The sequence below is a fragment of the Momordica charantia genome (genome assembly GCF_013281855.1).
Source record: "Momordica charantia cultivar OHB3-1 chromosome 5 unlocalized genomic scaffold, Mcharantia_2.0 BLBB01000005.1, whole genome shotgun sequence".
NCBI classification, from domain to species: Eukaryota; Viridiplantae; Streptophyta; class Magnoliopsida; order Cucurbitales; family Cucurbitaceae; genus Momordica; species Momordica charantia.
Window position 1 is genome coordinate 1,958,918 of NW_028275163.1, and position 27,201 is coordinate 1,986,118.

Consider the following 27,201-nt stretch of genomic DNA (forward strand, 5'->3'; position numbering starts at 1 on the left):
CATAATTTGACCACGGCTTTTTGTTGGCGTCAGGTGGGAACAAAGCGGATTAGATTAGATAGTCATGGAGGCGGGTGGGACCCACATATCTTTATTTTATACGCTTACTTTGCCATTAATATTAGGAAACAGAAATTACGCGGAAAACGATTTTATTTTCGGTTGTTTTATTTTCTAAAATATATTTTTTTAAATATACGTTTTCTAGTTTTTTTACGGCAAAATCTTTCTAGCCTTCGAATTTCTTTCCTTATTTCACGGAAAAGATTATAAGGTGAAAAGATTCATTGCCATATTTATAAATTTTCTACACCAAAAAATAATTTATAAATTTGATCATTATTTTTCTGGTATATTATTGCTATACTATTTTCATATAAATAATAATTTAATTTTTTTGACATTTCCCCTCTAAATATTTGTAGAAGCTACCTAAGACAAAATTCGCCTATAGCACAAAATATTTGTGTTTCAGAAAAAAAAAACACAGAATATTTAATCTAGGATTGGATCAAAACATATAATAATTTGGAAAATTAATTAAACAAACCACCATTTTATATTTCTTTGTAATATAAAATAACTCCCTACTTTTTCTTATATGATTTAATACATGAAATGTTTTGAAGTGTATACTATATTTGAAAATACATTATTATTTTGTATTATTATTATTTTATATTGTTTTTGTAATATCGTCTCAAGGTATCCTATTATATTGCTTTATTATATTATAACAAAGACGTGAAATGAATAATTATTTATGAAAAAATATTTAGGTGTTAAAAAGTTAACGTGATATCTCTTTAAAAAAAAAGCTAACAAATTTTTAAATTACTACGAATAAATTAGTATCTGAGTATCATTTTCACAACGAACACCAAAAACAAAACATAGCATAACCTAAATAGAAGCAAAGATATAACGTTTTCGTAAATAAATAACCCAAATTGATCCTAAGTAATGCTCCCAAGTTTTGGAGTACACAACCATTGAAATTGAACTAAAACAAAAACAATATCCATAGCATAAATACTAATTAATAACTCAACAAAATTTAGAAAAATATATATATAATTTAAGAAAAATGTAGAAAAAGAAATATTTTTCATTTTTCAAGAAGTGAAGAATTGTCAAATTTTTTTTAGTAGTGTGGTGGACAGTAAAATATAATAATCAAATATAAACTCGACAACGCAAACAACGGAGTAAGTGAAGTTCACCCAGCAAGCCACTCTTCACACCCACCGGCACATCACATCTCACTCCCACATCAGTTTTTATTACCCCATCTTCCCATCTTAGTGTTCCAAGCAACTGCACACTCACCATTATTATAGTACCACCAACTTTCTCGGTCCTTGCCAACTCGTCTGCCCCCTCAGACGACACCGGCACCGCCTCCTCGCCACTGAGAACCAGCGACATCACCGTGCTGCTCTGCCTCCCCAAAGTCAACGGAGGCAATACTTGTGGCGTCGTTATATTCATGCTCATGTACCACACGGTGGCGGTCAACCCGTCAGAGTGAAAGGAAAATTGCCCACTGGGGTTCATAACGAGGACGGTGAAGTTCGCGGTGGAAAACAAGAGGTGCGGAGGAGATGTCATGTTGAAGCCGTACATGACACCGTCGACGACCGTGAACCGTGGGCCGACGAAGCGGTAGACGGTCGGAGGAACAACAACAGCAATGATTATGACTAATATGATGATTATGAAGAAGAAGAAGATGCAAGTGCCGAGAGATTTGGCCTTGCTTTTGTTGTGATCATCTTCTTCTTCTGCCATAGTTTTGGAGTTTGATACCAAGAGGGAATGGGACAAGAATATATATACATATATATAGGAAGGATTAATATATGCTTTTAATGGTAAAAATTCAAATGGAATGCAAATGTAGGAAGGGGGAAAATAAATCTTTCCAATATACCACCATAAATAACATATTCATTTTTTTCCTTTAGAGAATAGGGTTGGAGCAATGATAAATATCTTATTTTTTCATTTTTTAAAATATTTATTTCTCTTTTCGATTATTTTGATAGTCGATTTCCCCCCGCCTTTCGAGGAGCTTGCCATACACGCTCTTTCCAGCCCCTCGCTTGCCATATACATTCAATGTTTTGTTATTAGATGATTTTCTAATGAAAATTTTTTAAACAATTAAATATAAAATCCAACTCTCACTAGTTAATTAACAAAAGCAAAATCACAAAAAAGTTATTAAAAAGGAAACATCGAACAATATTTCTAATTCGATATGTTATTCAATTATTCCTTGATGGGAATCATATCGACCGCATTTAAAAATTATTTTCTGAAGAAAATAATAAAAAAAGTAATCATTAAAAAAATAAATAAATAAACAATAGTGGAAATTATACTTAGTAGAGAAGTATTTTCTGAAGAGAAGTCACGAAATTAGCAAATTTATCGCTTTTTTATAATAATCATAATTATTGTTTGGATCGGCCGGTGGTAAAAAAAGTGTAGAAATTGCATTTTAATTGAGTTAAATTGTATTACATTTATATGGGTGGCTGTCAGATCTCAGATTCTTGTATCCCATAAAATTTTAACATAATTTCCTTCCAAACAAAAAATACTTTAATATAAAATTAGGGCTACAATTCAATAAATTTTTTATTAGATATAGTATCATATAGAAATTGTGGTCGAAAAAAATTGAGATAAAAGAGAATGTAAACTAAATGGTCTCTTTTTAAAACATTTTAATTTACAGTGAGACAAAAATGGACAAAATCTAAAAGTACAATAATCAAAATAAACATTTTTAAAAAATAGAGAACAAAAAAGTAAAAGTATAAAGACTAAAATAAATAATATTTAAATATATTTTATCTTTTCAAATACAACACATGAACTATATTTGGGAGGTTCGAATTCATGACTTCCTGATAAGACTATTCTTCCTTACACAATAAGAAATAAGAAATAATTCAAATGCCCATATTTATATTATTATTATTCAGAGCAAGCCAACCATTCACACATCCATTCGAAAAAATAGAGATTACTGATTGATTGTATGTTTAAGGACCAAACTATATTTTAATTGAAATATTATAAAAGATTTCTATTTTATTATTTTCATAAATATGTAATAAATTTATTTGAAGAAAATATTTCATAATTTCCTAACAATAAGAGTAGATAGATGGCCTCAAAAGATAAACCAGTAAATACTGACTAAAATGCAAACAGATTACCATTAAACAATCTATCTAGTTACTCTTCAGTTATTCTTTTGTCATGTAAACTTTTGATACATTCTTCTATAAATTTTCGCACCTTCGGATTCGGCATGAATTTCTCTTTCGGTCCTTATTCCCATTGGATTGTTCAACAACCATCCATCTTCGTCACACAAAACACTCGGGTCGAGCACATCGATGTGTTTTAGAACATCGGCTTCAGAATCGAACCAAAGCCTCATGTCGACTGCCACTTCAAGAACATCAGATTGTATGAGCACCTGTAGAATCTCATAAAGAAGAGAAGTTCCAACATCAGACTCATCAAGTTGCATTGATCTCAAAAGAAAACAGCATCAGATTGCATCAAGTTCAAAGAACAGAGAGCCAAACTTTCAATGTAATGGATGAATTACAAGATCATATACCTGCCCTCCAGGAGTTAAACTGTCTACTATAGATTCTACTAAAGGCTTCTGCACAACCCTTCGCTTGTGATGCCGTTTCTTGAAATGGGGATCTGGGCACTGAGATTAAACGTGAGCGAGTTCTTTCTTTGTCGATAATTATCGGATCAGATCAACGGTAACCGAAAAAAATATGTTGATCTAGTGTGTTACACTAACCAGTATGGAAACCAGCATCAGGGGTCCAGGATAGGAAGATATGATCTGTTTAAAGGAAATTGTAGCATTTGCAAACATGAAATGTCTGCATTCAAGTTTTGAAAAAGTTCATTACTAATGCACCAGTAGTATAAAGGAGGTTGTTTTTCACTACCTGATATGAAGTTAAGGTCCTTACACGTTGCTAAGTCCCAACTCTTTGACCCAGATATCGGCACGCTTGACCAGCTGCAAGAGCACAAAAGGAACCAAACCACAATATAAGGCCTAGACAGAATGAAAATCAGATAGTTCAAACCAACTAAGGGTGCGTCAAAAGTGAAAATTTTTGGTTGCATACTTTATGTCGTATTTCCAGACCCAAGAAATTTCTCATATCAAGATGTCTTTTTGCAAGCCAAAGGAGAAATCTGCCACTACCTGGGAGTAATAATACATGTTTAGATTCTTAATGGACAAAAAAGCATAAAACAGCCTCATAAATCCCACAAGAAGCATGTAATGAGGCTAATTAAACCAATGTTGGGAGGTAATCAAGGTTTTGAACATTTTTAAAAGTAATGACCTATCGTAGATCATTACAGCATATCAGACAGATAATTTTCTTGCATGTGAATACATACTTTTTGATATGCAACGAGCATTTGAAACCTTACTATCACTACGAACACTGTAAATCCTTCGGGTCAACTTAGGGGACTGACATTTTTATTAGCATTTACTGGCTAGCACCAACATATAGAAGTCATGAGGGGTAGCTCATAGCTGCTATTGCTCAGAGTTTTTTGCTCCGCATGTACTGTATTGATTTCATAACTATAGCTGCTTTATTATGCATGTCAAGTTTAATTTTGAGTTACAGTGCAAGGTAAAGTAGATTAGTGAATGCACTAATCAATATGTTACTTGCGAATGATATTTCATTCTTCAGACATTAACCGTTGTTAAATACAATTTTTTCACCAGCCAGATTACCCTTTTATTTACTCAGTTTGTACGTCTTATTCAAAGCAGCAGCAGCAGCTTTGAAGATTTGTTCATGACTGTCTTCCATTCAAAGCAGGAGGCTAAAAGATAAAAAGACAATGACAATAGTAATCATCCTGGGTTGACTTAGTAATCAAAGGCAAAAGGTAGAAGGATTTTAGGAATATGGGCTCAGCCAAATGTTATATAAGATGGACAGTTATCTCGTGAAATTTGTTAAAGTACATATAAACTAGCTCGGATGCTAAAAAATAAGGCAATTATGGAGAAAACAGGTATGTCAGAGGTCTGTATAATATGAACTGAGAAAACTCGCTCACCACTTCCTATATCGACCATGAGGGGTAATGTGGGATCCTTGAAGACTTCGTTCCAATTAGGTGCTGGTGCAGGGACCTGAAAGGTAAAAGATGGGGAACCTTCCTTTAAGCCACCAACACTCAACTAAATTTCAAAGCCATAGTTCCAAAGTTCAAATTACATACAGCGAAAGAAGAGCTGAGAGGGTTAACGTGCTGTCTGATTCTAACGTGACCCGAATCCTGCAATTACCAAATTCAAGTCAAATGCACATCAATTCTAATTATCACCACTTTCTACTTCGAGATGAAATTGCAATTTCAGAAATTAGGGGCAAAATTCGTGAACAGAGAACAAACCTCGAAGATCCTGTGAGGGAGATTAAGGTCGGCATATTCCAACGCCACGAGTTCCGGACTCCGGAGATGTTGCGGCTCGAAAACCTCGGCGGAAGGGCCCAATCTTACACAGAAGCTATGGAGAAATGGTCGTCTGAGCCTGAGGAACGGAGACAATGTTCTATTTGCGGTTGCGACGCTCGACGGCGCCGCCGCCTTAGCAGCAGCAATGCAACCGAGCTGCGAGCAAGTGTGTAACTGGAAGCAAAGGGACGGCGCCATTTTTGCCGCGCCCGCTGAGCTCTCAAGAATGGCGCTGCTTCTATCTATTTTTCCTCTTTCTTCCAATTTCGTGTGGTTTAAATTTTACCTTTTTCCCCTGCATTTTTATCAATTTCGTCTGTATACTTTAAAAAATCTTAATTTTGTTTATCTATTTAACTTTAACTATCTTATGGCAACATAATGTTATTCTAATCATGTATTCAATTTTTATCGAATTTTTTTATATGTCCATATATTCGAAAAATGAGAAACGCTACATTTTCATAGTATTGTACAATAATCTACGAATTATAAACATGATATAATAATAACTTTTTCAGATGAGTGGAGTATATCTTTTAGGTTAAGCATTTTTTTTTTAATCATCTCATGCTTAAATTATTTAGATAATCCTCTTATTTAAAAAAAATATATATTTTTAAGTAGTTTAATTATTTTAAAATATTTTTATTTATTACTAAATACTGCATATTGAAAAAATTACTTCATATTAAAAAAAATTGTTATCTCAAATCAGTTAGACACGTTCTTAGTAATTCTTTCGAAAGTATTTGTAGAAAAGAAAAGTTATATTTTATAAACATTTTTTTCAAAAGTCATCCTAAACATGTGGAAAACGGCAAAATAGTTATTTATTAATTAGAATATTCTTATGAATTTTTTTTATTTATATGATTTTCCTAAAGATTTATAGAAATCGACATTTTATCTATATTTTCATTGATATTTTCATAAAACTGAGAGTCATGTTAAATGTGTTTTTTCTTTTTCTTTTTCTTTCTTCTTTTTTGACATCAATTTAAATGTTGACATAATACACCCTTTTTTCTTTTTCTTTTTCTTTCTTCTTTTTTCTTTTTTGACATCACTTTAAATGTTGACATAATACACACGAAGCTAACTTTCGACGAGTCCTCTTCCAATTTCGATTATTCATAAAATTTTATTCAATCAAACTTTTGTTATGCATTTAACATAATTATGAGATTATTTATTTTCAAACTCAATACCAAAAATCTTGAACATGAGATGAGATATACAACATAAATTCACATGATATCATATTACAAATGTGTTTAAAATGCACTTAAGAAATTCCATTGAAAAGAACTTGAACAATGTTTAGAAACAAAATATAACATTTGACAAAAGAACATTTAAAATTCAAAGAACAATAATGGCATTTGAATCTAAAATAAAATAGGCAAATGCTCTACTTCCATGAACCAAGAGGAGTATTGTAGAAAAGAAAACAGAAAAAAGCTAAGGCTTGTGAAGAAAATGGAAGCCATCTAATTTGGTGCTTTCTTTTTTACAAAATGCCCAACAAGAAAACTTACCAGACCATCATCACATTGAAGTAAATAAAACCTAAAAGAAAATGCACCATTGAGAAGAAGTTGATCAATATTGCCTTAAAAACATCAGCCAAACAAGGCTATCTATCAACAACCAGAAGGATTTGGAAGATAAAAGCCTCAAAATGTACTGGAATTTGATCTCCCTCATCACCTGCATTGATCAGTTCTTCACAAAATGGCGAGCGAGCAATTTTCCGATCTCCAAGAAACCAACCTTTTCTCTTCCTTCGAATATGGCTTTAAGTTTATCGTCGCAGTAGATCTCTCTCTTGTTAGCAGGGTTCTGCAGGCAAAGACGATGACAATATCTCACTAAGCCATAGATTGGACAACAGAAATTCTCACATTATCAACTAAAAATGCAATGTAGAGCTCTTGACTCTTGAAACTTGATGAAAAGTTGAAAACTATGGGTACTTATGCGTGCAGTTCAACAAATTCCAACACCAAATTCGTATGATATTTAGTATCTTCAAGCTTATGTTAACCCTTGGCTTAACTGCCATGCTCATAAATTCATTACAGAAGACAGGGGGTGGTCACATCTCAGTGATTGGTACTGAATATTTGTGAAATTAAAATAGCAATTTAAACAATCAAAGCAATACTAGACAGGCCCTTCATCAAATAATTTAGACCTTGCAAGAGTGAGTGTTCTCAGTGAAAGATGAAGAGGAATTTTAGGAGTTATCAGCTAGATATTCCAAGTTTAGCAGACACTAGAAGATTTTCAATTCCAAAGGAGTTATCAGCTTTGATTTTTAAGAGAGAATGACGGAAGATTTCATTCAGAACAGCTTCATAGGGAAATTACCAGTCTAAACGCCAGAACAATAGGCCATTAGAAAATTTTGATAAGCTCCCACGTTGTAATGAAGACTTCCCATGGAGTTCCCAGCTCTTTTTCGAGGTAAGAACGTCTATTAAGAGACGCCATTGTTAAGCTTTTTGCGCCTTCATTCCGAAATTGCTGCGAACTCTTAATCCGGGACAAGGCAATGTCTCGTTTTCCATACAAATACACGAGTTCCTAAGTTTACTTGCAGGGTAGGGGAAGGGAAAATGGGAAGCACCGGGAACTAGTTTATTTATTTACTTGAGATAAAATTTCTCTTTATATTACCCTAAAATCATTAGACCGACCAAATTACCCAACAAAAATCGCAGATAACAACCAATTTCCCAGAAAATGTCAGTGATTCTCGCCTGCTCAACACTCTATGCGATCAAATTCATAAATAGCAGTGGAAAGAGTGTGGAACCTGAAGGTTATGGAGCTTGATGTAGGACCAGATCTGCTTGACGGCATCGGTGCGAGATGCCTCCGGTACGCCCAAGAAGTTGCCCAACGCCGGAGAAACCTGGGCGACCTTCAGAATCCCCGCCGGCCGAGTCATTTCCCTTTTGATTTTCGGCTTGGGCGCGGCTGCAGCGGCAGTATCGGAGCTCGGTGCAGTCTTCTCCTTCGACTCCGACTTCGGTTTCCCTGTCGCCTTCGATTTGGCGGCGGCGGCGGCGGGAACGGAAGCTGAGGATTTCGACGGAGCTAAGAGGGCTCTACAGCCTCTGAAAACCCTAATGCCATTGCTCAATCCGGACGACATTGTGGCGTTGGTCGGATGTTTCGGCCGCTTCCGGCGGAGGGAGGCTTCGGCGAGGAGAATAATCGAAGAGAGAAACTCGCCGAAAAGGAAGAGGGCAATTCGCTCCGAAGTCCAAAACGCAGCATTTGGACAGCCGTTGGTCTACCTGCCGTATGTAGAGATTTTTTTTTTTTCAATTTTGTGCCAGTCCTTTTATTTTTTTCTCTAACTTTTATTGAAATATCCACAACATCGATATTTCCATAAAATTTAGACATCGATATCGACATTTAAACTCTTTTATGTATCGCGTGAAATTGTCTATGTTTTTAATCAGTTTTGTTTTATAAATTTTAAAAGCTTTACTTACAATCTTACGCTCTAATTAGATATAGATGTCTTTATATCAAAAAATAATAATAATAGATAGATACATGTGCTTTGACAAATGGACCTATACTATGTCTTATGACTTTTCTTTCTTTTTTTTTTATACAAATGCATAATTAATTGAGCTTCAATCTAGTTAGTTATTTTATTTTGTGGTTCCAACAACCACATTGCATGATTATCAACAATAAATATGTTTCAATAATTAAAGCATTGCTAACCTAAATATAACTGAATAAATTAAGAGGCCTATATCTTATTAGAAAGTCATGAATTGAAATCTATCACCTTAATATATGTGTGTATATGTATAAAATATCAATACATATATGAACATTAAAAGCATAAGTATAACAACTTCTCATAAAAGTCAACAATTATAATATTAACCACATAATTGCAATATTGTATTTACGGATAAAAACATACTCTATCATCTTATAGTATGACCAGTTGTTAATCAATATATACGTTTTTTTATAAATAATTTTATTATGTTAACATCTATATTAATACAAGCATTCTTCATTCTTTTTTATCTTACGATTAAAAGAAAAAAAAATGAAGTAGGATTATAAGTGGTGGAAGAGGGTTACTAACCCATCGATATACACCACTATTTTTATCTTTTTTTTTTTTTTGGATACACCACTATTTTTATTTGTTATCATTATTCTTTTAAGTTTAATTGGAGATCAACAGTTGCATTATATAAAATTAAAATTCTATCTCATACATTTTTGTATTTCTTATTGTGAGTTCAGTAATATGTATAAATGATAATTCAAATATTTTTATCGAAAATATATGCTTCAATCAATCAAACCCTACTCTATATTTTTTAAACCAATAACAAACCAAAAAAATCAATTTTAATTAAAGTTTAATTGTAATAAATTTGTTAAAGAACAAAAAGGGGAAAAAAGAAAAGGAATAATAACGAAACGAAGAGCGGCGGGTTGAGGCCTGAGGGTTAAAGCCTCGTCGAGGCCACTCTCAGCGGGAAAGGCGAGAGCAAATGGAGGGAAAATTCAAGTCTCTTTCAATGGTGGGAGCTGGAGCTCTCTTCGGTTCGGTTTCTACTTTCTTCATCCTCAAGCTTCTTCACAGGCAAGTTTACCACTCCAGTCACTTCACTCTCATGCTGTTTATTCCATTTCCGTTTCATCGATCACATTCGCATGCTGTATCTGGACTTGGAGCTCGAGTAAAACTCGGAGAAAATGGAAACTAGTAGCACAGATAGTCTTCTAGCGCAAGCCAGCGAAGATGGTAGTTTCTCGAAGCGATACTGACAACTGGTTATTAATTTTGCAGACGGATCGCGAACGTAGCTGAATCGAAGGCAAACAAGCTGCGTGGTAAGTAATAATCGGAGTAAATACTGAACTTCCATCCCATGGCGTATGGCATTTGATAAATTATATGATTATTCAAAGGAAAACTTAGCTAAACACTACGATTTCTGTAGTATGGCACGAAGTTCGTCTATGGTTGATTCATGCTTCAGTTTTTTGCGCTATTTTTGTGCACGATGTTGTCAAAGTTTTAGTGAATTTTGACTTATTATCCGTTAGCACAAGTAGATTACAAGAGTCGCGTTAATGTTGGAGACAGTTAAACGATTTGTTAAATAACGTATGTATTGGTTACAATTAGTGATTACAATCGGCTTCATCTTCTACGTGATTTGATCATTCAATTATACGTTTGAGAAGAGCTCTGATAGTATAGTGTTGAAGTATTCAGTTTGCATTTGGACAAATGAACAATGGGGGTGGCGGTAGCACTTAGCAGTAGACGTTTCAACTTTATTTTTTTTTTAAAGAGGAAATAAAACTTCCATTAAAAACACTGTACCCAAATGTTTTATAGGTTCTGGGCCGTGAGCATCTGATGGCTCTGATTTACGGTGCAAAGATTTCTTTCTCAGTTGCTCCGAATCCTTCTTTCCTCAACTTGTGTTCTATTCTCTTAGTCTTATTTTAATTCTTGCATTTTTTCGGAACTCTGGAAAGAAGTCCATATCATCATTGAAGTGCTCTTATATACTAGAACTGAAACATAGTAATTTTATTCTTGATTGAGATTCGTGGTCTCGCTTGTAGATCTTCTGGTGTCAGTGTATACATGAGAAATGACATCAAAGCTCATGCCTCAAAAAGTAGTTTTCCCTATTTCTATTGGAACTTACTCAAAGCAATGTTTTAGGGTGCTATTATTGATTATGCTGTCCCAATCATGATTCCTGGTTTTTACTTCTTGCGAATTTGTTTTATTAATAATTTAAAAGAAGATGATTCTTGTAATGATTTGCTGAAGGTAATGGACATATGGTTGAGACTGCTATAACTGGCGGTCCTATAGTTGGGTGCACCGATCATGGGATTTCTGACGTAGACCTTCTAAGTGATGAAATTGTTGCCGAACAACTAACAAGGTATTTTCATTTGATTTTGGAAAATTGATTTTTTTTATTATAGATTTTGATATGATTTTTGGGAATTTTTTGGTTTCTCAAGATTGTAAGTTCAGATTTCATTAAGATTCATCTTTTTTCTACTGGTTCTCTGATCTCTTTTCCTGCAACCATTTTCATAGAGGTTCATTTTGCAACTCATTTCGAGTTTTTCTTTTTGTTATCCTTGGTTAGATATATTTCTCAGTTAGCAAATTTATATTTTATGCTAAGCTTTGAACTTATCAATTTCTCTACATTTGAACAACAAAATTCCATGTTTCTTTGGTTTTATTTTGTGAAATGTGAATATTGAACTCTCTCTGTTAGTCATAGATCTATATACAGATGATTCATTAAAATTATTTTTTTCTTTTTAGTTTTTCACCTTGTCTAAAATCATGCATGATCCTAAAAAGGTTGTATATTAGTGTGCATATAATATAAATAATCTTAGATCATAGATATTTCTTATAGAGCGATCTTTAAGGGACCTCTCCGTTCGGAGAATTTGGTGTAGCGGAGCCAAAACTTTTTCAGATAAGTACAGAGATATGGAGAAAGTTTGGGATATTTGTGACCTTAAATAGGTGTACTCCTTAAATTTTTGAATTAGAGTTCCTTAATTTTATCTTAGCCAATTGGAGTCCCTTTTTGGAATCTCCCTCGTCTCTTTGTCTTCCGGACTCTTCTATATTTATGTGTACTATATATATATACACATATATTTTAAACGTTCATGTCATCATAACTTTGACCATTTTTTCAGATTGGAAATTATGCGTTCCTGGGTCTTTCGAAATCCTTATCCTTAATTGTGCTTCAGCTCGATAGGTATATGCTGTTTAGTTTTATCAATTTTAGAACTCTGGGAAGCCAATTCGAAACTGAGATTCCAGCATCCACTTCCACATTTCAGCAATGCTTAATGTTCTTTGCTTTGCTGTCATCAAGTGGTCTAGGATGAGGGAGGCACATAGGGATAGTTGTCCTTGTCCACCCACGTCCTCCCAAAATCTAATGGAAGCTCACTGACAACCTTGAAAATTGATCACTCTCTTCGATAATTGTTTTGACATTTTGAGATAGAGAACCAAGGACTCTTGTTGGTGCTATGATAACAAGTGAGCATAGACCACCTTAAAAAGTGTCCCATATTTACATGCACTCCTTGGGGATTTATTTACCCTCCGCCTTTAGGTTGTCTCCCTTTTTGGGTTTCTTTGGTTTTGAATATACTCCTTTGGTTTCTTATAAAATAATAATAATACTAAATCACTAGTTTTGTCTTTGGCGTTCAGGTGTGATGTAGGTTGTTATTATTTAGGGTTCTATTTGTAATTATTTTTATTGTTTGTTTTATTTTTATTTTTTATTAGCATTTAGGTTAGATTAATTAAGCTTCTGTAGGTTACTATTGTCTAAACATAAAACAAAACTCGAGAGCCCATTCCTTTATATACCAGCTAGGCTCAATTTGTTAATTGAGATTAATAAAATAACTTAGGTTTTCCTTACCTCAACAAGGCATGTTTTATGTTTAGCATTAATCTGCTTTGCTTTTAAAATGTTATTTATATGCCCATTGTCATTAGGAACATTCAGTTCCTTGGCCTTAGCGCACAGAAGAATGTGACTGCATCTTATGTTGTGGTCATTGGTCTTGGTGGTGTTGGGAGCCACGCTGCTATGATGCTTCTACGATCAGGGGTTGGCAGGCTTCTTCTTGTTGACTTTGATCAGGTCTTATACTACATCTTTCAGGAAAACGGTGACTTCTTTATACAGTCTCTTTGATTTTTACTCCCTTCTGGAATTTCTGTCCACTGCTTGCTAATCAGCAAAAGATTCCTTTTCCCTCTCATGAATTGATTGCATATCTCTTCAAGCATCTTCATGTCAAATTTTAACGTGCATTAGCTTTTCCATCCATTAGTTCATGTATTTTAGAATCTTATAAATTTTCCCCACTTTGGCCAATTTCCTAACACACCTGTTTTTTTTATTTTTTATTTTGAGTTATATGTGTGTGTGTGTATATATAGCCAGCCTTCATTATAAATATTTTTTTTTATGAGAAGTCATGCTTTCATTGAGAAGAATGAAAGACTGCTGGTACATTATATCTACATCTAAATGTATAAAAAGAAAAAATCAATGCATCTATTTCCTCACTTGTGACATGCATACTCATTTGTGAATTGCTTGAAAAGGTGTCACTTTCTTCTCTAAATCGACATGCCGTTGCGACAAGAGCAGATGTAGGTGTCCCAAAAGCTCAGTGCCTGAAGGAGCACTTTCTGTCCATCTTGCCAGAGTGCCAAGTAGAAGCAAAAGTGGTATTATATGATGCAACGTCTGAAGAAGAAGTTCTTTCTGGGAAACCTGATTTCGTTTTGGACTGCATTGACAATATTGATACAAAGGTGCCTATTTATCTGCAAGGCCGCTCTAACTTATTCTAAATCTTTTTATCTTATCTTTTATTACCACTGGATTCAGTATTGATGCTAAATTGTTATATAGAGAGGATAAATAAAGATGGTAATATTTAGAGATTTAATTTACTTTGAGAAAATATAAATGAAGCATTAATCCATCAATTATTGAGGTTTATTTAGCCAAAACCCCGTTTGTCAAACACGTACATTTGAGGTTTATTTTCCAAAACTCTGTTTGTCAAACACTATACATTTGTGGGTGGGGTATTGTCGCATTGATAAGGCCTCCTGCTAAGTTTACCTTTACGTATGCGAGGAAAGAATAGTAGAGGGAATGAGTGTCTTAAAGAGAGGAACCAATTTTGTCAGCCTTTGTTAGCATAGCTTTCTCATTCCATTTTCCAAGTTAATTAACTATAAGTGGTAGTTAGAGAGGAGATTTATAAAGAGGGAACTTATGAGGAGGTTTGTATAAGAATAGTTATAGTGCATCCAACCTCTTTGGACTCGGAATAATCAAGATTCTCGAATCTCTCCTTGAGCTTATAATGAAATATTAGAAGTACCGTTCTGTCATGTGGATGGAAATGCATGTGTATACTCCATTTAACAAACTTTTTGACCAAATGAATAGTTTGTTTATTTGCCTTTTTGTCATTTTAAGCGATTGATGTTGTCAAAATTTACTTTAATTTATTCATGTTTGTATTTGAGTGGGGTTTTCTAATAGGAATTTATTTATAAATGCTTTGCTAATCACTTGCGATAGGTAGCACTTCTTGCTGCATGTGTACGTAGAGGTTTGAAAGTATTATCAGCAACAGGAGCCGGAGCTCGAGCTGATCCAACAAGAATTCGCGTGGCTGATTTAAGAGAGTCGACAAATGACCCATTATCTCGAGCTGTAATATTTCTTTCATATGGAAGAATTTTCTTTGAAGTTGAAACTTTTAATGGCCAGATTCCATCTTTAGAAGGCTGCATCAGAGAAGTTATTGGTTTCTGGAACGTGATTAAAATTGAACTCTTAATTTAGAGGATAGTTTGTCATTTATTTTGGCTTATATAAACAACTCCTTAATCACTTTTCTTATATTAATATTAGGAAATCAATTAGAAGGTTAAGAGAATGACTTGGTAAGTGAAAGACATGAAGAATAAGTTTCGTAACTGAAACACTTAAAGCATTTGAAAAGATCATATTCATGATAAGTAGATAACAACTCTCTTTTTGTTGCGTTGAGCTATTAGTATGACATTTTACTAAATGCCTGTTAATTATATAATAATGCATCAACATTTAAAACCTCCTGCTATTACAACTTTCCTCGTAAAAAGAAAAGAAACAAAAAAAAAAAAACTTTTTCCATTTCTTTATTTCTTTTTGAGAATTTAGGCTGTGGCTATTTTTTTACTGTAGATGAGGCACCGTTTGCGGAAAGGTTATGGCATTGAAGGGGGCATTCCTGTTGTATTTTCTTTAGAAAAACCCAAAGCAAAGCTGCTTCCATTCCAAGGACCAGGTGGAGAAGCTGAAAATCCTTCAGATTATCAGGTGAGGAGTTTCCCTGTAATACGAAATTATCTCTTTATATCTTTAGAGCAAGACCAGAATGCAGTGGGGCTACTTTATGTACTTGCTTCCAAGGTTAACAATTCTTGACTTGACACAGAATGGATACTTTAGAGTGTTTAATAATAGTTGGCAGGTCTTGCACGAAGAAAATATTACAGTGAATAAACATTCTGAATTTTTATCATGATATCAGATAGTTCCAGGGTTCAGAGTTCGTATCATACCTGTTCTGGGCACCATCCCTGCAATTTTTGGACAGGTAATGGCCTCGTACGTTGTGACGCAGCTAGCAGGGCTGCAAGTGGAAACAGAGCCTGTTGTTAATTTGGACACCGAACATTATAGGTTGCTTCATCAGCGACTCATTGAGCATGAAGAATCATTGTATGGAACCGCCATGCAAGTCCAGGTGTGGAGCTTTCATTTGAAGATTTAATTGATTTTGCATGAGTTATTTTGAAGTATCCATTGTCCTCTTTTTGTTTTCTTTTGGATTTGTCTGCATGATGCTAGTTACTAGGTTAACTTAAGCATTCACAATAAGTGGAATGACGTTGATGTTTTCCGCATTGGCATTTTATGAAGTCCACAAGTCTACTTCTTAGCCTTGAAGCCTAATGTTGGTTGATTTCGTGCATCTTGCTGGGTCTTAAAGGTGTATTTGGCAGTGCTTTTAGCAAAAGTATTTTAATTACAAGTCATTTAGTATAATTGCTTAGTAAAAAATCACTATGATATTTGATTCTACACTTCTTCTCGGTCGAGCATTTGGTGGACAAGCACTGTACAAATATCTACACACTACTTTTTGACTTCTTTAAAAAACACTTTTATGTGAATCCTAAATAGAGTCTATCATTAATTTAGACATCGATCGCTATGTTTTTGAGTATGTACCAGTTATTCACTTTTTGTATCTGAGTGAAAGCATCCGCTCATCAATAGCTAACATTTTTTTTTTCTCGAACTGCAAATCTATCATTCTATTGTTGTTGGATTCCAATAGTTAGCATTCTACTGATATATCGTTGTATTCTGACGCCATTTACTCTAGGTAGATGTTGAAGAAGTGATGTTTGTTGCAAAAGAGCTATGGCATGGAAGAAGCGCGAGAGATGAGTGTGCCAAAGATGTTGGACGGGGAATGTGGCGAGCTATTAATGAGTTAATGCTTGTGAGGTATGAATAGCTTTTCTGTTAGTGTTGCCTAATATGAAATGATATTCGTTATGGACTACGCTTTTTCCTGTTCTTTTGCAAACATACAATCATCCCATTTTTTAAAATTATATAATATTTTTGGGTTTCGTATATCTTATGGAGGAAGATAAACATATAGCTACTCGAATTCAATCAAACGGCAGTGATATTGTCCTTTTTTGTTTCCCTGATATGTGACATTGTGTTGCATGAAAATATGAGGTGCTGCACGGTCCGGTTTAAGGTTTCAGATTTTTTTTTTTTTAATAATAAGCGATATAACATAACAACAAATGAAAGATTACAATAAGTTACCTAGATTTGTTATGGAATATATTCACTTCTCTGGTACTGACTCTTTCTGTGCACAAATTAGGTGGGACCAAGCAAAACCAGCATCTGTAGCTAACTTAATTCTTTTGAAATTTAAAGAGGTAATTCAGCTTTACTCGTGAGATGAATTCCTGAAAATTATTCTGAAGAAAGTTTTACTATATTCTGCAACTTATTTGTCTTTTTGTCATCTCTTTTATAATTTCATTTGAAGTCATTTACTTTCTTGAAAAATAATATACTTCGTCTAGAAGCGAGCATGTATTCAATGGTTGCTTGCATTGTTTTTTTTCTTGAACTAAATATTATCTGTCTAGTGTTAGTAACTTCTTCTGTTTGCCTTCGTTTTGGAGGGAAGTTTATTTATTTTTGATATGTATGAAGTTGTTTACAAGCCGTTGATGTAGACCACTGAACTCAATTGTCTTCCAAACCAAAAGTAGAGACCCCTTTTTTTTAATAATAAAGAGAAACCACTATTTCATTGAGAGAAATGAAAAAACTATACAAGGACATAAAAAGAAATAGCCCATCCAAAGGACACCTCTAGAGGTAGGGCTCCAATCTAAAAAAGAAAGCTTAACTGATTATTGACCGGTCCCCACAGCGATATTTTAAATCGAATAAGCTCCTAAACAACCACACTTGATCTCTCCATCCTATAAAGATTCTATTATTTTTCTCAAGTCAAATTCTCCACAAGATAGCAAAAAAGCAAGCTTCCTACAGAAACATTCCTCCTTCCTCCATCCCAAAGGGGGGACAACAACCCCTCCTCCATCATTGCCCAACAATCCATGTTGCAAACTGAAGACACCCCAAACCACACAAAAAAAGGGTTCTAAATCTCTCGAGCAATCTGACAAGACCAAAGAATGTGGTGAAGATCATCTGAAGCACCTTTCCAAAGCACACACCACTGAGGCCCCAAAAGGAAAGAAGAGCACTTTTGGATTTGATCCAAGGTATTGACTTTTCCATGTAAACCTTGCCACCCCAATAATTTAATCTTTTTTGGAATTTAGACCTTTCAAAGCAAGACAAACAATGAGGTTGAAGTGGAAGAGAGAGAACTCAACGGATGGAAAACAAGAACAATAAAATCCCTTAGAAAGGTTAGGGTTAGACTCGAAAATCCTTTCTCCCCCATGAAAAGAAATCTTCGAAAGCATAAGAAGCAGGGTCGAAACATCCGAAGTCTCTCTATCTGTAAAGGGATGCCTGAGAACAAAGACATACGCACTCATCTCGAAATTGAGGCTACTGAATGCAACCTCTTATAAAAAAGGTGGTAAAGACCGGGGAATAAATAGCAAAGGGAATTGTCTCAAACTCAAATGTCCTCCCAGAAGTAGGTATTAGACCTGTCCTCATAGAGAATTTCAAAATCTGGGAAAAGAAGGGGAAACTAGACAAGATTTCTAGCACACATCCTAAGCCCTCCTTTGAGACCTAGTCAAAAGGATGCTGCTCATATTCGCTTACGATGATCTTATGCCACAATCATTTAGCCAGAAAAGCCTCATTCCTATGCCTCAAATTCCCGATTTAACTGTACACTTTTGCAGATAAAATCATCTGCTTTTCATGTTTACTGCTGCAAACGGTTAAAAGTAGCAATGGTCCTCTCATAAGCCAGTGTCATATTGACACTAGTTTTTTTATGTAAGAAAATTAGTGAGAATGTAAATACTGTTTGTGAATTACGGCAAGCTTTTTGCGATTGATGGAAAGTTGAGTTTGTAGATTAGATATATGTAAAGTAGAGTTTGTTCGTGTGGTTTATTTGATGCAGGCTGATGAACACGAGTCATCGACGCTAGACGACATAAAGGAAAAGGAACCTGAATTCTTCATGAGAGTAACTGCTATTTTGAAGCGAGCTGAGATGGAATTTGGCTTGTGAAAAGATAAACACTTCTGTTTTCTTAATAGAAACGAATTTGTAGCTTTTGTTTCCCATATTATCACATATTTTTAGTTTAACAAAATAGGAGGGTGGCTTAATTATTGAGTCATGCTTAGGTTGGCCTGATATTATCCACGGTGAACTAAAATTTTGGTGTAGCTATCAATAGTATATTTGAGATTCTGTAAATCTATTTTGCTGCCATTTGTTCATTTTTGGAGTCCATGGTATTTCTCATAGTTTCAGAACGTTGGACATTAGAATCCGAGAGACTAAGCCAAGCACAGCACTCAGCAGCCGTTTAATTTTGGATTTTTTGTTCTCCATTTGGGCAGTAATCTTGCTTCTTTAATAGAGAATAATCTTGATTTGGGTTGAAATTTTGGTTTTAAATATCGATATCTCAAATTAATTTTATTTATCGAAATATCGATGGAAATATTAACACTAATGAATATTTCTTGTAATATTAAAAAAAGTTTATAAAAAATATTTAAATTAACATGTTAGCATTTCTAAATTTTTAAATAAGTTAAAAATAATTAATATTAATATTTTATTAATATTTTACATATTTTGTATCAAATCTTTGGACATGTGGAAATTTCAACATGTCAATGAAAATTTAATAGCTTAGCACACAGAAAACCAGCCGTCCAGCCGGTAAAAATATTAATATAACAATTAATATAACAATTAATATAACAATAAATAACAGGTACAAATATTAAGTGGAGGTATCCATTCTATGACAATTCTCACCAACTTACCCTCTATTTTTGTGCCTTTAGTGGGCCTAGTATTTCCGGCAATTGCAATGGCTTCTTTATCTCTTCATGTTCAAAAAAACAGGATTTTTTAAATATGCTAGTGCAGTCTATGTTTTTTTAAAAACTTAGATTTTGACGATAACACAGCTATCTATTTTGTAGACTAGAGTCTAACATGTGGCTTACTCCAAACATAAGCGATTATACATGCGTAAACATGATATCTGAGGAAATGAATTATAAGTATTTCTAAAATAGAAAATATATAACAGATCGGGCGACGAATGTTTGAGATGTAAAGTCAGTGTGAAAAGTTTAACCAATTTAAAAAATATTTTTAAAATTTAGGAATGATTTTAGCAAAAGATATTAAATGATAATCGATTTTGTGAGAGTGATTTTTATATAATTATTTTAACAATTTTTTTTTCTTGAGTACAATATGTGAGGGTGGAGATCGAACTCACATCCTGAGATATATGCCAATTATCGCTATCGCTTTTGACTATTGCAGTTTATTTCACTAAAACAAAAATATAATATCATATAACTCTTTTGCCACATTGAACTTTTGTGTACTATAATAATATTCAATCAAAAAGTATAAGAATAATAATAATTATTATTATTAAAGAAACATAAGAATTAATATAAAGCCTAATATTTTGTTGTACTAAAAAATAATAATAAAGACTAATATTATAATTTAATTTATTTCGACTTGAGTTAATTTTAATTTAATAAATCGAGCCCTTAACTTGAAATTAAATTGCAAAATTTATTGCATCAATTCGAATGAATAACTGTCAAATGCTTAGATTTTTTAAGAGAAAAACAAACTTGAATGTTACCCCCTAATTAACAAACGTATATTATATAAAACTACAATCAAATACTCCAAAATGCAAAGAGAATGGAGTACAAATTGAAGTATCCATGAACCATATAACAGGATTACATATCCACTTACAGAAAAAAAAGGGGTTACCTAATCCTAGGGAACACCTGCTAAGGCATAAGAAGAACAACGTCTAATAACGTTCCTCCCTTATTGGCCCGACAACATCCTAGGTGTAGGAGAGATCGGAGCAATGGGTAACACTGCATTAATAAGAGCAACAGTTAATACCATTCCTCCCTTATCATTGTCCTAGGCGTAGGGGAGATCGGACAACTGGAAACGCTGCTGTTAACAAGCCATAGAAATCAGGGGCAGCTAGTCAATATTTATAGGAGTGTCTCTACTCTCCCCCCTGAACTTGTCGTGCAGTTGTACAGGAATGTCACCTCTGAGAATTTGAACTCTGAATTTGACCATGCTGCTGCTACATTCCATGAGCTCAAATACACAAGCATCTCCATATTTGAGATGATTTTCATCAACAAACTTCCTCCAGCCTCTGGTATCGAGCGTCCTACCGCGTCGGTTTCCATAGTAATCTACCCTCCATTCCTTGCCCCCACAGTAAACAACCCCATGGATCACAATAGCAGGTAAAACAGAATGAAATTTGGCTGGCAAGCTCTGCAAATTAAAATCTTGTCATTCTTCACTATTCAAACTCATATCTTTGTTTTCCTAAACAATGCATAATTTGAACATTTTGTTCTCAACTGTGTTTGTAATAGTTTCCAGACTAGCTAATCTTTCAAGTTTCTCTTCAAAGCTTGCTTTAAGAAACAATAATGATAACAAGAAGGAGACCAAAACTATGAACTAGCCAGATATTTTGCAGATTTAGCCATAAATCAGCAACTTGGATATCATCATCAATCACTCAGCACATTGATTGGGACACATAAACTAGGCCAACTAGCAATTCCAAAAAATGAGTTTGCTTACTTATCCAAGTAAGCATTAAATCTTTTCCTACTTCAGGCACTTCAGAGTCTTTGCTTTAACGGATATCCCACAACTCAACATGGAAGAATCATCTAACTTCTCCCTTCTTCATTGATATGGGTAAAAGGGAAACAGTCCGGATCACCTGCCAAGGCCCCTAAATGACGGCTCAGAGGCAGGGGGTGTCTCGAGACATTTTGGGGGGTTTATGCAATACAGTCACCCACAATTCAATTCAGTACATAACTCTTATTAGATTTCTGAGTAATTTCTAGACAACTTACCATAAGATATGCAGGAGCAACATGCGATTTTCCAAGAATAACACCATGGAACGGTTTGTTTGAGAGTGGAAAAATTTCATCGATTCGCGGCTCCATTTCTGCAGGCTCTGACGGAGGTTTCTCTTGTGACTGCATCTGGTGACCAAATCACTCACAAAAACCTGTGTAAAACCAAATGTACGTACTGAGAGAGGGGAAATTGATGGAAAAAAAGCTGGAGATGATGAAAGCTAACAGGATCAACGCAGTGAGAAATGAACTAATCGCATTAGCTGCGAATCACTTGGATTTTTGTTGTTCATTAGCTGTAGAAATTCGTTGTAGGAATCGAAAGAAACAAAATTAGTTGAGTAACCTGTGAGCTCTTGGATCGGAGCAAGCAGAGAGAGTGAGACCCTTGATCGTACCTTCTATACTTCTGTTCTTCAGACCAGGCCCCATTTTTTGTCTGAAAATTTATAATTAAATACTTTTTTTTTTCATTTCTTATTTATAATTCAATTTTTTTAAACAGTTTTTTTTTCAGTCCAACGAGAGTGGAGGCACCGAAATTTGGATTTCATGATGCTAATTTTAAAATTTATTTTTTTAAATAATACTATTTTCAAACTTATTATAGAAATAATATGTTAAAAATTAGTTATGCCAACCAGAATGAAGTTGTCTCAGCTGTGCTTGTTTTGACGTGGTCGAAATAAATTTTAAGAAAATTTATAAAATTTAAAATTAGCCTTATTATAAAAAGTAACAAAATTTTGGTAATATCTCTTTTGTGCTCATAAAAAAAAAAGATAAAAGGCTCCGTCTTTTTAAAATAATTTATTCCTTCGACTTTTAAAGTTGTTTCTAATATGTTTTTTTTTTTTTTACTTTACAAAGGATCTAATAAGTTATTTTTGTTAATCTTATAAATTTTTGCACTGTGCCTCGAAACACAATTTATATGTACAAAACTATTGAAGGTAAAGAAAAACAAAAGTATTTCCAAACAAATTCCTTCAATTAAAAAACAATAGCTAACATAGGGAAAGAAAAAAACTCTGGTGCGATTTTTTTCTATGGTACAACAAGTGTTGGCACTCTGCCACAAATTTTGACCTAATAGTTATTTGAAAAAAAAATAATATTATACCAAATTGAATAAGTGACTTGAATAACTCTAGTTAATCCTAACCAAATTTAGTTAGATTAGATTTATTATTTAATAAAAGTTGTTTTGACCGAATAAATTTATAAACCGAACAATTTAGTTGGATCTAAAAATTACTTAAGTAAATCCATGAACACTCTAATTCCTATCGTTTTCTCACATTTTATAAATCATTACCATATTATATAATGTTTTTTCTTTTTGCGACAGTTAGCCGATGTTTTTTATTTGACAAATTGGGTTAGTTTTTATTAGAGTTTAGAGTTTAATAAAGAACTAGGAAGTAATATAAATTTTTTGAGGAAGTAAAAGATAATTTAGGAACGATTTATGGAATTTAACATATGATTAAATTAGTAAACATGAACATAACTCAACTGTAATTAACATGTATTATTTTTTCAGGGTCTAATCTCTCATATCCTCACATTTTTGTACTTAAAAAAAACATGAGAATTAAATTCAGATCGGAAAAATAAAATTTTAAACTATATGAACGTAATTTAAAATTGAAAATCGGACCAATTGAAACTCATAGATCGGCAACAAAATTTCAAATTTAATATCTAATTTAACTTTAATTTTTGTCCATCTTTATTTTTGTTATAAATCGAAGGAAAAAGAGAGGGAAAGGACTAAGGAGGGATAAAACGAAAATGGGGCGAGGGAAGAAGAAGGTGGTAGGAAGCTCCGATTCTGAGGCATTGGCGCTTGCGCTTCCAGTTCTTGGCTTCACTGATTCTACTCATGGCAATGGCAATGGAGATTCAGCTCCCTCGAACTGTGACAATAATGGAAACGCTTCGGTTCAGAACAGTTCAGTGCAGACTCCACAAGTGACCCAAGTCGGAGAAGACACTTCTGAGCAACCAAAGCTCGACGAAGGCTTCTTCGAAATTGAATCTATTCGGCGTAAGAGAGTTCGAAAGGTATTTTTTCTTTCTTTCGCCACTGGAGTCACTTGTTTGTTCTCAATCCTGCGCGGGTTTTCGTTTTCTTACAACTAGACAGTGGATTTCTAAATTTGCCAGAGAAATCATAGATGTTTCAGAGAATTAGCCTAAATTCACAAATTCCTCTTATGTTTCAATGTCCCATTCAAATTGGGTGGTTTGTTTTCAAATTTAGTCTGGCATGGTACTCTTGGATTTGTTGGTCAGGCGATTGTGTTTCTGTATATCCTTTATCGATCTGATGTTAGATTTTGTATCCGTGGCTGCTGCTGTTGTATTTCTGGCGAATTTATAGGGGCAGCTTCAGTACCTCGTCAAATGGTATGTGCCATTTTCCTGTTTTCTTTTTCGTTTGTTATTCAGTTGTGTTACCGCTGTAACTTGTTCTTGATATACGTGAAAGTGGGTGGCTTAAGCAATTCCTTTTTTACAGGCATGGCTGGCCAGAGACTGCCAATACATGGGAACCCTCGGAGAATCTCCAGTCATGCTCTGAATTTATTGATGAATTTGAAGAAAGGTACTCGAACCTTTGCAGTTATTTTTCATATCTTCAAATGATTTCAGGAAATGTGGGAATAATGGAAATGTAATTCGAGCTTTTCCCAACAACTCAGAAGTTCACATCCTAATTATTTGTTCATCTTTTGTAGCTTGCAATCAGGAAAGCAGCGTAGGCGCAAGCGCAAGAATGGGGATAGCCAAAATCGACCTAAGAAGGAAAAACGGCGTGAAATCCTAGCTGTTGACAATGTCACAGATGTAGATATCAGTATGGTGGATGATCGCCTATCATCTGCTCCTCTAAACATAAAAATTCCTTTTGATCTTCCTACTCCTCAAGTACCTGTAGACTTTACTCATGAAGGAGAGTTTGGCAGCCATCTTAATGATACCAAAACTAATGGAACAGTTAATGTTAAAAATGGAACTATGGATGGGAAATCTGATGGAAGAAGAAAGAAAGATGAATACGATCTTCAACTTAGTGAGCTCAAGGCAGAAATTTCTGCCAATATGGTCAATTCTGATGAAAATGCTGAGGCTTCTAAAGATGTTAGCCTTGTTAATGATCTTTCCAAGGCTGATTGCATGGTGGGTTCCACTCAGGGAAGTCACTGCATTGGAGCCAAGAGAAGGAAGTCTAGTAGGGTGAAAAGGTTCACTAAGGATGCAGCCTTATCTGAAGACTCTGAACAGGGATTAGAGCAAAATGCAGTGACTGCAAGTATTGAGCCTACTGACCCAAACAAACAATTAGCGCTCGAGAATTCTAGTTTGTCAGGTCACTCCAGAAATGTGGCTGCTATCACAAGGATTATCAAGCCTATTGGTTATTCAGTTTCAGTATCAAATAACATCCAGGATGTACTTGTAACCTTCTTGGTTGTGAGGTTTGTTATACAAATCTAACTGCTCCCTTGTATTGTTGAGTGCTTAAAAGTCAATATTAGGTAGATCCTGTGTTCGATTTTAATTATTAGGTAAATCCTGTAGGTGAAAATAGAAAAATAATATTGTCCCTTTATTTGGCCAATACAACATTAGCCTATGTGGATAATATTTATATCCCTCTTTAAACTGGATGAAAGTATTGAAAGTTAAGAGTACTTGATTTCTATTAATGTTCTCAAGTTTCTCACCAATTACACAAAAATCTAGCCTCGTCATCTGTTAAAACTTGGTCATCTATATAATTCTTCAATCATCTTTCGCACTCCATTGGCATATCTATGCATTTTGTTGCATTACTATCTTTAAAACGGCCAAAGGATACAAGTTCTGGCCATCCCCTTTTTTTTTTTTGGATTGTTCTAAGCAGTGATTGTGGATCTCTTTCTTTTTGAATGTAGGTCTGATGGAAAGGAAGTGACAGTGAATAACAAATTTCTTAAGGATAACAATCCACTTCTGGTAATTGATCAAATTTTTGTACTCTAGCTTACATATTGATCTTAGTTGGTCTCTAACCTAGTATTTGCAACTACTCTTTTACTGCAGTTGATTAACTATTACGAGCAACATCTTCGATATGATCCAACATCATGAAAGAGCTACCAGTGTGTCTGACCACCATCATCTTTTTACGGTTTACTAGCTGTAATTTTGTAGTTTTAGGAGGAGATTCAGTGGGATACAATATGAATTCTTGGTACTTTTTCAAGAACTCTGTTAAGAGGAGATCAAACCATTTTCTTGCTTTGGGTACTTGTTACATGGGGATGAATGAAAAGTCATATTCTTTTGGATATTGAAGCTCCAGTCAATAATTTGAATACTTAGTCAATCGAATTACGAACTTTTATAACCTTCCTCCTCCCCTCCCCATCCCCATGGGTCTGTTTGAGACTAAATAATCTTTGTGAAGCTCCTGCAGAATTGTTCCCTGTTGCAATTCACTGTTCAAGTGATGTTTATCTGTTTTCCAGATACTGGGTGATCAAAATGGCTACAGGATGCTTTATTCATCAGGTGTACTTACTGAACTTTCTTGGTCTCCATTTATATTTTATGCCAACTAGAGAGAAAAGTAGAGAATTGAAGCTTTCAGACTTTCAACTGCTCCCACAAATGAAAATCTAAACCTCTGTCGTCTTGAATTTGGTGTATTATTAATCCATGGGTCATATATGATGTCATTCATATACATTTTCATTTAACAAATTGTCATTATCAAACTTCCTTTAATATTAATATAAATGTAGAAACAATTGGATGAACTTTTTCTGGTACCTGATTCTCCATCCTACTAAATGTAGACTAGACCGAGGCCCATTAAGATACATTGTCTCCTTTCTCTTGTTTTCAATTGATAAAGTGATTAGTTACTCATTCAGCTTGATACAGGTTGCTCTGGTTTGGCATCCAATCCCACCTATAAAAATCCATAAGACTTCATGAAATTGAAGTTTTCTAGAGACTTCCTCATTGATCAACTAATATTTTGACCTATAAAAGCATGGAAATGGTTCAGCTTTTGAAAAGTCATCTCCTACCACCACCAATAAGCCTTTCCTCAATATCTCTATGCTACAACCCAGGTTCTGATTCTGTGAGAGAGAGAATGGGAGAGGCAGGGCCATCTCCTCTTGTACCTTGTATCATAGTTGGATTTCTGGGGATGATAATTTTTGGGCCAACTTTTGTATCCATTTGGGAGAGTGTAGAGTCCCTACTTGAACTGGGTATTTGGGTT

The 27,201-nt window shown here is 34.3% G+C and overlaps 6 protein-coding genes across 9 annotated transcripts; 2 read left to right on the forward strand and 4 right to left on the reverse strand.

Moving 5' to 3' along the window:
• Nucleotides 1–1,176: 1,176 nt before the first annotated feature.
• Nucleotides 1,177–1,791, reverse strand: LOC111016143 (NDR1/HIN1-like protein 1). Its single transcript, XM_022291451.1, has one exon. The coding sequence runs from the start codon at nt 1,789–1,791 to the stop codon at nt 1,177–1,179; it is 615 nt and encodes a 204-aa protein (XP_022147143.1).
• Nucleotides 1,792–3,207: 1,416 nt separating this feature from the next.
• LOC111015991 (tRNA (guanine-N-7) methyltransferase) lies at nt 3,208–5,831 on the reverse strand. The gene is made up of 8 exons (XM_022291211.2): nt 5,491–5,831; nt 5,317–5,373; nt 5,152–5,227; nt 4,185–4,264; nt 4,023–4,072; nt 3,845–3,929; nt 3,647–3,745; nt 3,208–3,499 (listed from the first exon to the last, which is right to left on the reverse strand). Exons 1-8 carry the CDS (start codon nt 5,749–5,751, stop codon nt 3,275–3,277), a joined length of 933 nt encoding a protein of 310 aa, XP_022146903.1. The 5' UTR covers nt 5,752–5,831; the 3' UTR covers nt 3,208–3,274.
• Nucleotides 5,832–6,917: 1,086 nt separating this feature from the next.
• LOC111015988 (uncharacterized) lies at nt 6,918–8,870 on the reverse strand. The gene is made up of 2 exons (XM_022291209.2): nt 8,378–8,870; nt 6,918–7,398 (listed from the first exon to the last, which is right to left on the reverse strand). The coding sequence occupies exons 1-2, from the start codon at nt 8,717–8,719 to the stop codon at nt 7,276–7,278; spliced, it is 465 nt and encodes a 154-aa protein (XP_022146901.1). The 5' UTR covers nt 8,720–8,870; the 3' UTR covers nt 6,918–7,275.
• A 1,145-nt stretch (nt 8,871–10,015) lies between these two features.
• On the forward strand, nt 10,016–19,217 carry LOC111016101 (NAD(P)-binding Rossmann-fold superfamily protein). 2 transcript variants are annotated; one of them, XM_022291384.2, is made up of 11 exons: nt 10,016–10,198; nt 10,406–10,449; nt 11,411–11,528; nt 13,142–13,317; nt 13,806–13,972; nt 14,757–14,891; nt 15,408–15,542; nt 15,757–15,972; nt 16,618–16,742; nt 17,140–17,197; nt 18,892–19,217. In XM_022291384.2, exons 1-11 carry the CDS (start codon nt 10,107–10,109, stop codon nt 19,000–19,002), a joined length of 1,377 nt encoding a protein of 458 aa, XP_022147076.1. In that variant the 5' UTR covers nt 10,016–10,106; the 3' UTR covers nt 19,003–19,217. The 2 variants fall into 2 exon arrangements, with proteins under 2 accessions (XP_022147076.1, XP_022147075.1); XM_022291383.2 differs by having other exon boundaries at nt 10,017–10,198; nt 13,142–13,289; nt 13,760–13,972.
• A 1,416-nt stretch (nt 19,218–20,633) lies between these two features.
• On the reverse strand, nt 20,634–22,380 carry LOC111015996 (B3 domain-containing protein Os04g0386900). 3 transcript variants are annotated; one of them, XM_022291218.2, is made up of 3 exons: nt 22,258–22,380; nt 21,903–22,063; nt 20,634–21,300 (listed from the first exon to the last, which is right to left on the reverse strand). In XM_022291218.2, exons 2-3 carry the CDS (start codon nt 22,035–22,037, stop codon nt 20,992–20,994), a joined length of 444 nt encoding a protein of 147 aa, XP_022146910.1. In that variant the 5' UTR covers nt 22,038–22,063; nt 22,258–22,380; the 3' UTR covers nt 20,634–20,991. The 3 variants fall into 3 exon arrangements, with proteins under 3 accessions (XP_022146910.1, XP_022146911.1, XP_087980361.1); XM_022291219.2 differs by having other exon boundaries at nt 22,310–22,328; XM_088124235.1 differs by lacking the exon at nt 22,258–22,380 and adding an exon at nt 22,138–22,156.
• Nucleotides 22,381–23,671: 1,291 nt separating this feature from the next.
• On the forward strand, nt 23,672–26,313 carry LOC111016122 (chromo domain protein LHP1). Its single transcript, XM_022291409.2, has 6 exons — nt 23,672–23,981; nt 24,301–24,326; nt 24,439–24,525; nt 24,659–25,399; nt 25,859–25,919; nt 26,007–26,313. The coding sequence occupies exons 1-6, from the start codon at nt 23,709–23,711 to the stop codon at nt 26,052–26,054; spliced, it is 1,236 nt and encodes a 411-aa protein (XP_022147101.1). The 5' UTR covers nt 23,672–23,708; the 3' UTR covers nt 26,055–26,313.
• Nucleotides 26,314–27,201: the final 888 nt, after the last annotated feature.